Consider the following 11,442-nt stretch of genomic DNA (forward strand, 5'->3'; position numbering starts at 1 on the left):
CTGTGCACATGTTACTTAACGAGCTTTGCTGTCATTGTCAGGCACTGCAAGAACTCGCCAAATCTAATCCGGGCGTTCATGTTGTGCCTCTCGGTGAGTTACTCTGTCACGTGACTAAGCATTTTAAAGCTAGAGTTAATGTAAACAAAATAATTCAAGTGGTTTTGTTTTGTTTTTTGATTACGCACGTCATGCATTTTATATTAAGTTGCATAGGCATGAAATGTGTAGTAGATATGTTAAGTACATTACCTGCAGTGTCAAAAGAAGAGACGGCAAAGTTAAAGGGATAGTTCACCCAAAAATTATTTCATCATTTAGTCTCCCTCAAGATGTTCCAAACCTGCCAGAGGTGGGAAGTCCAGGGGTCAGAAAGTAAAAGTCCTGCCATATTTTTATTCCACCCACTGAAGCATTAATGAGATAAATAAGTGTTTAATTGAGTGATGATTGACCATTATTGAAGACACCTGATGATAACAAGCAGAATCACCAAAGGAGAAAATCACTATTTTTAAGTTACCATCATCGAGGTCAGGGTTTGTTTTAGTTGAGCTCTTGACCCTTGCCTCTTTAAGGTTAGATTTTGTTTGGGAAATTTTAACTGCATTAAAACCAACCAAACAAACAAAGATAAAAAATGATCAGGTGGTGTTGGTTATGTTTTCACATAATTATTATTTAATCTGAATCACTGAACTCATTTAGAGCCCAATCTTAGTTAGATTTAGTTAGACTTGGTTTTAGTGCAGTTAAAACTGCCCAAACAATCTAATATTAAAAAGTCAAGGGTCAATAGCTCAACTAAATCAAGCCCTGACCTCGATGATGGTAACTTAAAAATAGTGATTTTCTCCTTTGGTGATTCTGCTTGTTATCATCAGGTGTCTTCAATAATGGTCAATCATCACTCAATTAAACACTTATTTATCTCATTAATGCTTCAGTGGGTGGAATAAAAATGTGGCAGGACTTTTACTCTTTGACTCCTGGACTTCCCACCTGTGAAACCTGCATACATTTCTTTCTTCTGCAGAACACAAAAGATGATATTTTGAAGAATATGGGGAACCGAACAGTTGATGGACCCCATTGACTTCCATAGTAAAAATACTACAGAATTTTCAGAATATCTTCTTTTGTGTTCAGCAGAAGAAAGAAATTTATGCAGGTTTGGAACATCTTGAGAGTGAGTAAATGATGACATAATTTTCATTTTTGGGTGAACTGTCCCTTTAAAAGCAAAGAAGGAAAGAGGAAACGCACATAAAACTTTTTCTTTTTTTTTTTTTTAAAGTAGAGCATAGGGTTGCTCACTTCCGATTATTTTACTTCACCCAAAATATTACTTGTGGAGTGCAATTCTTATGTATGTCCAGTAGGTGAAGACAAAGGACAAGGAAATGTGATTATGTGATTGACATTGACAAACATACTGTATAATTTTTCCGATAAAACTCTATATTCACTGTAAATCTATATATAAAGTCCAAATTATATTTAATTAATTCATACAGTTCTGGAAATCTTGAAAATAAATGTTTGGGTTTTTTTTTTTATTATTGACTGTCATATTATTTATTAATATTTATAACTGGCTTTTATTTTTATATTTTCAGATTTTGTCTTTTTTTATGTGCTTTTGGAAAGTTCATCATCACTTTCATCTTTCTGCAAACGATTAATTGGCTATATATGTCTTTTTAATGAATTAGATGAAAGCGGTTCACAATTCGGTGTTTTTTATTTCAGATGTCACCAGTGACAGCAGTGTGGGTGCAGCGGTGCAGGCCGTGGAATCCATTGTGGGTGCTGATGGGTTGAACTGCTTGATTAATAATGCGGCGATTAATGTCCCCTCCGAACTGAACACAGTCACTCGAGATGCCATGATGAAAACCTATGAGAGTAACACAGTGGCTCCTCTTTTTGTGACCAAGGTAATACGGCTGGACCAATTACCAACAATACACCGGCATTCAACTTTGAATGGTTAGTTCACCCAAAAATTTAAATTCTGCTATTTATTACTCCCCCTCATGTTGTTCCTTCAGGACACCAATTAAGATATTTTTGATGAAATCCAAAAGCTGTCTGACTTCTCCATCGACCGCATCACAACTACCACTTTCAAGGCCCAGAAAGCTACTAAAAACATGATGTAATAAACACAGTGCAGCACTTCCGGGTTCTACGTCAGAACGAAGAGAAGAAATTGTTGAAGAAAGTCATTATTTTTGTTTTTTTGTGCACAAAAAGAATTCTCATCGCTTCATAAAATTAAGGTCAAACCATGAACTATTTTAACGATGTCTTTACTACCTTTCTGGGCCTTGAAAGTAATTACGTTGTCTATCAGAGGTCAGAAAGCTCTCGGATTTCATCAAAGATATCTTAATTTGTGTTCCGAAGATTAACGAACGTCTTACGGGTGTGTAACGACATGAGGGAGAGTAATTAATGACAGAATTTTTATTTTTGGGTGAACTAACCCTTTAATCTAATGCTCTAATAAATGTTCTTAACTGTAGTTTATTTTCAGTATTTATTAATTTAAATAAAACGTTTTTCGTAGAAACTCCTCTATTGAATTCCCTTTCAGGCTCTCCTGCCGTTGTTGAGAAGGGCGGCGGCTGAAGGCAGTGACATGGGAATCCACAGAGCCGCAGTGATCAATGTGTCGTCTGTCCTGGGCTCTGTGCAGCTCAACTGGGGCGAGGGAGCGAGCTTCAAGAGTTACGCTTACAGGGCATCTAAGGTAAAATGCCTGTTAGTTGCTTTGTGGGGAAAATTATTCAGTTGCAGTTCAAATTAAGTACTTAATTTTGATTTTTGAATGTTTTTGTTTTTAATAAAGAGTGCCTTGAATATGGTTACAAGGTGTTTGGCTACCGATCTGGAAGCTGAGGGGATCTTGTGCGTCGCCCTTCACCCTGGTTGGGTGCGCACTGATATGGGCGGGCCAATGGTGAGTATTAATGTGTTTTTCAGTTACACACATTCAAATTAATTAACTTTTAGGGCTGTGTATTTAAAATATGATTTTGGCGATTTTAATCAATTGTCATTGTGATTGACCTTGATTCTCAAATCACAATAATCAACCTTTTACCCGTTGTTGTAATAGAAGTAAATATCTTAATATAATATAAGATGTAATATAAGTCTAAGGTGTCCCCTGAATGTGTCTGTGAAGTTTCAGCTCAAAATACCCCATAGATTTTCTTAAAATTTTTTTTAACTGCCTATTTTGGGGCATAATTAGAAATGCGCTGATTCAGGCTGCAGCCCCTTTAATTGCTCGCGCTCTCCACCCCCTCCCGAGCTCTCGACTCTATTGTTGCATAAACAAAGTTCACACAGCTAATATAACCCTCAAAATTGATCTTTACAAAGTGTTCGTCATGCAGCATGTCTAATCGTGTAAGTATGGTATTTATTCAGATGTTTACATTTGATTCTGAATGAGTTTGATAGTACTCCGTGGCTAAAGCTAACATTACACACTGTTAGAGAAATTTATAAAGAATGAAGTTGTGTTTATGAATTATACAGACTGCAAGTGTTTAAAAATGAAAATAGCGACGGCTCTTGTCTCCATGAATACAGTAAGAAACGATGGTAACTTTAACCACATTTAACAGTACATTAGCAACATGCTAACGAAACATTTAGAAAGACAATTTACAAATATCACTAAAAATATCATGATATCATGGATCATGTCAGTTATTATTGCTCCATCTGCCATTTTTCGCAGTTGTTCTTGCTTGCTTACCTAGTCTGATGATTCAGCTGTGTGCAGATCCAGACGTTAATTCTGGCTGTCCTTGTCTAATGCTTGAACATGAGCTGGCATATGCAAATATTGGGGGCGTACATATTAATGATCCCGACTGTTACGTAACAGTGTTATGTTGAGATTCGCCTGTTCTTCGGAGGTCTTTTAAACAAATGAGATTTATATAAGGAGGAGGAAACAATGGTGTTTGAGACTCACTGTATGTCATTTCCATGTACTGAACTCTTGTTATTCAACTATGCCGAGGTAAATTAAATTTTCAATTCGATGGCACCTTTAAAGTAATTCATTACAATATTATGTTAGTTAATAACAATAACATTCTTGCTCCAGCAATAAAAATAACAACAAAATGAGACACAGATGTGATATTTAGAGTAATTTTCGCTTATTCATGTAGTTTAATGGACCAATGTAAATTAAATGTAAATTTAAAAGTAATGCGTTACTTTACTAGTTACTTGAAAAAAGTAATCTGATTACGTAACTTGAGTTACTTAGATAACTAGATAAGACCGTTTGGGCTGTGAGTGACCTAATTTTACTCATGAAGTGAAAAACATTATTATAAAAACCCAATAAAATCTCGAGGGAACCAGTGTTATATAGTGAATAGTTAAAGGAAAAATTAACACTAAACTAGAAAGGAGTATTTTGCTAAATGTATGCACTATATTAAACATTCATTACAGCCACTTTTTAAATGTTTGCATTTCATAAAAACTGCCTTTATATGCAATTTAAATGTTTGTAGCCTATACAAATCAGCTGTTCATTTTATTGTTTATTTTTTTCCTTGAGAAAAATTGATGTGTATATATATTGAATGTAATTGAATCGAATCACAATCTTGTGAATCCAAATTGAATTGCAAGCTTGTAAATTGAAGTCAAAAGTGAACTGAATAATGAAATTTGTGTCAATGCCCAGCCTAGGCATGTTAAAGGATTAGTTTTCAGAACTCAAATTTCCTGATAATTTACTCACCCCCATGTCACCCAAGATGTTCATGTCTTAATTTCTTTTCAACTGAAGAAAGAAAGGTTTTTGAGGAAAACATTCCAGGATTTTTCTACATATAGTTGAATTCAACGGCTACCAATGTTTGAAGGTCCAAATTATAGTTTCAGTGCAGCTTTAAAGGGCTCTACACGATCCCAGATCGAGGAATAAGGGTCTTATTTAGCGAAATGATCAGGCATTTTCTAAAAAAAATGAAATTATATACTTTTTAATGACAAATGCTCGTCTTGTACTAGCTTTGCGATGCGCCACACATTATGTAATCATGTTGGAAAGGTCATGAGTGATGACCTTTAACCCGTTGGGTAGCTGTTGAAGTCTACTATATGGAGAATAATCCTGGAATGTTTTCCTCAAAAACCTTAATTTCTTCTCGACTGAAGAAAGACACAAACATCTTGGATGACATGCGGGTGAGTAAATTATCAGGAAATTTGAGTTCTGAAGTGAACTAATCCTCTAATTTGAACCCATCTTTCCATTTACTTGCCATTTACAGGCACCTTTGAGTCCAGAGGAGAGCATATCATCCGTGCTGTCCGTCATTTCTGGATTAATGGAGGAACATCACGGTGGATATGTGGACTACACTGGAAAAAGCTTACCCTGGTGATGTACATATTGCGTTCACTGAGTGTCACATTGTCCGAGTGCCAGATGACCACTGCGGAGCTAAGACCAGAAAAACAGCCTGCGGGATCAATTATTCATGCTTCCACCTGTGTGTCCCAAACCAAGAAGTAAAAAAACTTAGGTCTTAGAAGAAGTGAAATGTTATCAAATGTTACAAGGGTGTGTTTATACTTTAAAAAAATGATATATAGAAAGAATTTTTGCTACCTGCCAGTAAGTTTTTCATGGTTATTGCCTTTTCTATGAATATAAAATAAAATATAAGACAGACAATAAATCGAATGCCATTTATAAGTTTTATTTTTTCAATCCATCTCCACATCAGCAGTCAAGTGATTCTGACAGATTACAGTAACATGGTAAAACTGACATAATAGCGTGTGGAGAACAGTGCGGTGGAGAAGACATCAAACATTAATACAGCCTCTGAGAGAGAGTTCAGTCGGGCGCGGTGGAGGTCAGGGTGTGATGAGGAAATGATGAATTCAGTCAAAATTAGGGTTGGCTTATCTCCTCTGATGTGAAAGAGGAAGGCAGACTGTCAAGAGCCCCAATTTCTGCAAGATAAAATAAGGAAAAATGGGAAAATTGGAACAATTCACTTCCTTGAAGTCAAGATCTACAGTATTAGGTGGTTTTTTTTTTACTCTTATTTGCCTAAACTGACAGAGATGTTATGCAGACTGCTCAGATTTCCGCTTAACTTGAAAGATATACAAATTTCTTGTCCTTTGTGTGCCTGTTTATTAATACTGTGGCTAATTTGATGCTTTCAGCTACTAGTAGTACAGTTTTCAGTCACATGATCATTCTAATATGTTGATTTGGTGCTCAGTTATTATTATCAAGGTTGAAACTTTATTTTTGGGGGGAAACGTTATACATTTTTTTAGGATTCTTTGATAGTAAAGAAAAATAAATGCTGTTGTTTTTAACCCAGCATTTTTTAGAGTGTATACATATATATATATAACTATTTGAAAGTTTAGGGTTAGGACATTTAAAAAATAAATAAATAAATAAATAAAAAACTTTTATTCAGCAAGGATGCATTAAATTGATCAAAAGTGTCAGTAAAGACAAATAAATGCTGTTGTTTTTAACTTTCTGACACTTTTGATCAATTTAATGCATCCTTGCTGAATAAAATTTTTTTTTTTTTTTTTTTTTTAAATGTACTAACCCTAAACTTTCAAATAGTTATATATATATATATATATATATATATATATATATATATATATATATATATATATATATATATATATATATACACACACTCTAAAAAATGCTGGGTTAAAAACAACCCAATTGGGTTGAAAATGGACAAACCCAGCGATTGGGTTGTTTTAACCCAACTGTTGTGTTAAATGTTTGCCCAACCTGCTGGGTAGTTTTATTTAACCCAACTATTGTTTGAAAATGACTATATGGCTGACTTAAAATTAATCTAAAATGTTTAATAAATGAACATTTAAATTTCATATTAATAAATGTTAATTTTCAAGATATTTTGGGTTCATTTTAAGTAAGCAATACAGTAATTTTTAAACAATAGTTGGGTTAAATGTTTGCCCAACCTGCTGGGTAGTTTTACTTAACTCAACTGCTGGGTTAAAACAACCCAATCACTGGGTTTGTCCATTTTCAACCCAACTTGGGTTGTTTTTAACCCAGCATTTTTTAGAGTGTATATAACACTTTACAATAAGGTTCATTAGTTAACTACATTAGTTAACATGAACTAATAATGAACTGCACTTATACAGCATTTATTAATCTTTGTTAATGTTAATTTCAACATTTACTAATACATTATTAAAATCTTGTTAACATTAACATTAATGCAATGTGAACTAACATGAACAAACAATGAACAACTGTATTTTCATTAACTAACGTTAGCGAAGATTAGTAAATACAGTAACAAATGTATTAGTTCATGTTAGTTAATACATAATGTTTAAGTAATGAACCTTATTGTAAAGTGTTACTATATTTTATGATTTAAAACTATACTTCCTGCTATTTGAATTTCAAAAAATATAATTATGCATCTATGCTAAATCAATTCAAATTGGAATAATTTATCTATACTACACTGTAAAAAATAAATCCGTAAAACAACACGATATTAAAAAATGAAAATCTGTTAAATATAGTACATTTACCCTATTTTTACCATTTTTTTAGAGTGTATTAGTGCTGTTTACTGTGCAAAACACTTTCCCCCAAAATGTAAATGTCTAAAAAAACAAAAAAACAACTGCACTTACCTTTTAATTTAAGATAAGAAAGAAAGTCTATGATAGTATGGACAACATCCTCATCTGATATCCTCAGAGCTCCTGAAGAGCAAAAACAGTAATTACAAGGTCATTATCATTTATTCTTTTAATTACAAACATCTGTGAAAGTACATTAAAAGTTAATGAACATTCAAATGGATAGCTGAATCCACTTCCCAGCCTTTAACAAACCATATAGAAACTGATCTTAACAGTTTGACGCCGGCGGTGCGTGATTCTTACCTGTCTTGAAATCTTCCTCTATGGGCATTTCTCTCTTCCCTGCCAGCCCGTGCTTGTCACTAAGACTCCTGTGGCTGTCTATGGCATCTGATCACAAAGCATAACCACACATAATCACATTGATCATTTGAGCAACCCACTGAGAACCCGAGCCACCAGACCCCGTCTCATCGGCTGATATTCATAGACCTGCCTGTGGCACACATATGTTCCTAATGCGACAAGTCATTATCTGAGGAATATCTTTTTTGTTTGGTTTTTGTTGTTTTTTTGGGACAGATTGAGGTGCAACCTGCAGGGCTTGAGTCATGGAATTGCTTTTGTTGCAATGCGAAGCACACTCTCACACCCTTGTGAAAAAGAAGTGCACTTAATTGTGTTGAAACTTATAGTGTACTTCAAATCTTAGACGTATACTTTACTGTACTTGCATGTAATATAATATTACCTAAATAAAAGGCCACTTAAGTGTACTTACATAGAGTTCATTTTCATTTTTAAACACTGCACTTTGTAATAAAGTACATTTAAATGCATTGTTTTTTATTCATTTTTGTTGTGCTTTAAAGAAGTATACTTATTTTGATGTGTTGACTAAGTATGAAGTACTTGATGGTGTGTTCAATATTACATTTAAAGTTAATACATTTTAAATATTTAAATGCTTATACAATTTTCAATAGAAGTTTACCATGTATACTTGTCAGTACATTTAAATACAAATGAAGATGTACTGAAGCACTAAAAGCACTCAAGTTCGCTCTTAAGTATAAAAATTTAAACTATAATACATATTCATTTAATTGCAAATAACATGCAATCAGGTGTCATTATACTTCAGTGCGAACTGAATTTAATGTTTATTCTTTTGAAGTATAAAACACTCAAACTCTCGTGAAAATTCTGTCATTATTAACTCTTCTCAAGTATGAAGTTCGTTCTTCTTCTGAACACAAAAGAAGATATTTTGAAGAATGTTGGTAACCAAACAATTGATGGTCCCCATTGACTTCCATAGATTTTTTTACTATGGAAGTCAATGGGGACCTTCAAAATATTCTTCAAAATATCTTCTTTTGTGTTTAACAAACTTCATACGGGTTTAGAACAACATGAGAGTGAGTAAATAATGATAGACCTTTTAAGATCAACTATTTGCATTTAATATAAATTTAAACTATTCTAAATTTTCATTTAATTTTCTGAAAACATTCAGTTCAGTATATTCTTTTAAAGTATATATTTGTGTGAAAAGTATGCTAAAGCGTACTTCTTTTTCACAATGCCAGCAAATGCAAAAATGAGCACTTAGATTGCAAAAATGACAGCAAAAGCTCACCGCAAGTGGAAAAGCAGAGGCAGAGGGTAAAGCAAAAGATAGACGATGTAACAAGAGTCTAAATCTCATCATTTAATGCATTACTTAGTCAAATAAATGGGTTAGTACTAATTCATTTCACTTATAAGACTAGCAGTTTGACTGTATTTAGAAAGTTCATGAAAAAGAATACTTCATGCATTTGCACACATACCCATCTAAATTATGTATACCAAACAGCATCACATCATTTCCAAGCACGATGAATCCATCTTTCCAGTTTAGGTGAAAAGATCTTTTTTTTTGATTCATGAATGGAAGCACCACCACCAGCAAAAAGCACAAAGAGCAAAACATCACAGAGCAATTCCTCATCTGACTTCAATAACCTGCAGGAGCCATCTTACATTGACCAAGCAGATCTTCTCTCCCCCTTGTACTAGGAGAATCCTTAATCTGTATAAGATGATCAATACGACCTGAAACACAGGGAGCTTCTGTAACTGACCTACACAGGTGTAATACGCCCAACATCAGTGCACCCCAAAACATTTCATCAAAGAGAGCAAACAGGCTTGCATGGTGAATATAAAAAGGTTTTTTTTTTCTTTTTTTTTCAAGGTTTAGACCTGCACAACAAGTACAACAAGTGAAGAAAAAGAAAGTACAGCTACATAAATCATGTTTGGGGAAAGATAAAGAGAGAAGACAGTCAAGATGTATTGGAGAACTCACGAGGACCGAGGAGATACCCAGCACTGTTGAGGGTCCATCCTCTCTTTTCTTTTGCCTGTTTTATAGAATATATAAACATATATAGGCCATACATTTAATTATAAAACTCCAATTACACAAATAATTGTTTTCTCTAGCAATAGTTTGTTGGTTCAATGTCCTTAATAATCTTAATATAATTTTTTTTAAAGGGATAGTTCACCCAAACAATAAATTTTGTCATGATTTACTCACCTCAAGAAGTTCCAAACCTGTATACATTTGTGTAAAATTGTTTTGTTGAACACAAATGAAGATATTTGGAATAATGTTTGAAACCATGCAGATCTCCTTGTTGGTTACAAACATTCTTCCAAATATCTTCCTTTGTGTTCAGCAAAACAAAACAAAAAATATACAGGTTTGGAACAACTTGAGGGTGCGTAAATGATGACAGAATTTTCATTTTTGGGTGAACTATCCCTTTAATCTGTCATCCAAACTAAAATCATAGCCTATATTTTAGCTAAAAATAAATAAATAAAGAAAGAAAAAAAGCTGATTTTTAACTTTTTTTTCTCTCCAAAACGATTGTTTGCTATTTTACGTTTATGCTCTTTAATAATTTTGCAGAAAACCATGTGTATTTATATAATGCCATGTCCCGTTATTACAACTTCTTTTCTTTCTTTTTTTTTCATACGCAACAACATTTAATACTTTAAGGCATGTGTTTAAACAGAACTGACTTGAAAATAAAAAAAAACAACCTGAGAATAATTCAAAAAGAAGAAGAAAAAAGTGACAACTTGCCCCGGTCTGCCCTATAACAGTATTTGCCCCAAGAGCTGCAGTTTTCAACTTTCCCGCGAATTTTTTTTTTAAAAAAATAGAATTTTAAATAATGAAATGATTTTAAATCAAAGTCGCTCTTACCGCAATCACCATGCCGAGTGTTTCCGTAAGAAACGCGCACACAATAAGAGACACACAAACTCCTGCAACACTTCTGTTCATCTGAAACACAAGCATTATAAAACATACAGGACACGCATAATCAACCATGCAAAAAGAAAACAGACCGAGAACTTACCCTGAGTATCAGTTGAGTCTTTGGAGAGTAGTAAAATTCCTGCTTCTTCCTTGCTCCTGGTCTTCTGATCCTCCTTTTATTGAAAGGGAATGTCTCACCTCTTTACGTCAAAAGGTGAGACAGTCTCTTCATCTCTGACGACAGAGCGAGTTACCAATCGATGTCCATGAGTTCATTTGATTAACGTCATATTGATAATTGTATAATCATAAAAGTCGAGGGTTCAGACGTTTCGACCACCTGTCACCATGTAAGGAAACGATATTATGGATTTTACAATTATCCAGTTTGACATGCCCAGGTCAGCATAAAAGCTAGTCACACATTT

The 11,442-nt window shown here is 33.8% G+C and overlaps 2 protein-coding genes across 2 annotated transcripts; one reads left to right on the top strand and one right to left on the bottom strand.

Moving 5' to 3' along the window:
* The first annotated feature begins 8 nt into the window (after window positions 1-8).
* On the top strand, window positions 9-5,438 carry zgc:110339 (uncharacterized protein LOC550490 homolog). The gene is made up of 5 exons (XM_067380660.1): window positions 9-93; window positions 1,753-1,940; window positions 2,603-2,758; window positions 2,858-2,968; window positions 5,325-5,438. The coding sequence occupies exons 1-5, from the start codon at window positions 9-11 to the stop codon at window positions 5,436-5,438; spliced, it is 654 nt and encodes a 217-aa protein (XP_067236761.1).
* Window positions 5,439-5,451: 13 nt separating this feature from the next.
* Window positions 5,452-11,161, bottom strand: gal (galanin/GMAP prepropeptide). The gene is made up of 6 exons (XM_067379569.1): window positions 11,115-11,161; window positions 10,958-11,038; window positions 10,043-10,097; window positions 7,990-8,076; window positions 7,735-7,806; window positions 5,452-6,015 (listed from the first exon to the last, which is right to left on the bottom strand). Exons 2-6 carry the CDS (start codon window positions 11,036-11,038, stop codon window positions 5,954-5,956), a joined length of 357 nt encoding a protein of 118 aa, XP_067235670.1. The 5' UTR covers window positions 11,115-11,161; the 3' UTR covers window positions 5,452-5,953.
* Between the last annotated feature and the right edge of the window lie 281 nt (window positions 11,162-11,442).

This window comes from Chanodichthys erythropterus, chromosome 24 (genome assembly GCF_024489055.1).
Source record: "Chanodichthys erythropterus isolate Z2021 chromosome 24, ASM2448905v1, whole genome shotgun sequence".
In the NCBI taxonomy this organism is placed as follows: domain Eukaryota; kingdom Metazoa; phylum Chordata; class Actinopteri; order Cypriniformes; family Xenocyprididae; genus Chanodichthys; species Chanodichthys erythropterus.

Excerpts from the sequence above, each read along its gene's own strand:
- gal (XM_067379569.1), bottom strand. The coding sequence starts at position 11,038 with ATGAACAGAAGTGTTGCAGGAGTTTGTGTGTCTCTTATTGTGTGCGCG. Across the intron at positions 10,098-10,957 it reads CACTCGGCATGGTGATTGCG|GCAAAAGAAAAGAGAGGATG; the intron begins GTAAGAGCGACT and ends TCTATAAAACAG. Across the intron at positions 7,807-7,989 it reads AGAGGAAGATTTCAAGACAG|GAGCTCTGAGGATATCAGAT; the intron begins GTAAGAATCACG and ends TTTGCTCTTCAG.
- zgc:110339 (XM_067380660.1), top strand. The coding sequence starts at position 9 with ATGTTACTTAACGAGCTTTGCTGTCATTGTCAGGCACTGCAAGAACTC. Across the intron at positions 94-1,752 it reads CGTTCATGTTGTGCCTCTCG|ATGTCACCAGTGACAGCAGT; the intron begins GTGAGTTACTCT and ends TTTTTATTTCAG. Across the intron at positions 2,759-2,857 it reads ACGCTTACAGGGCATCTAAG|AGTGCCTTGAATATGGTTAC; the intron begins GTAAAATGCCTG and ends TTTTTAATAAAG.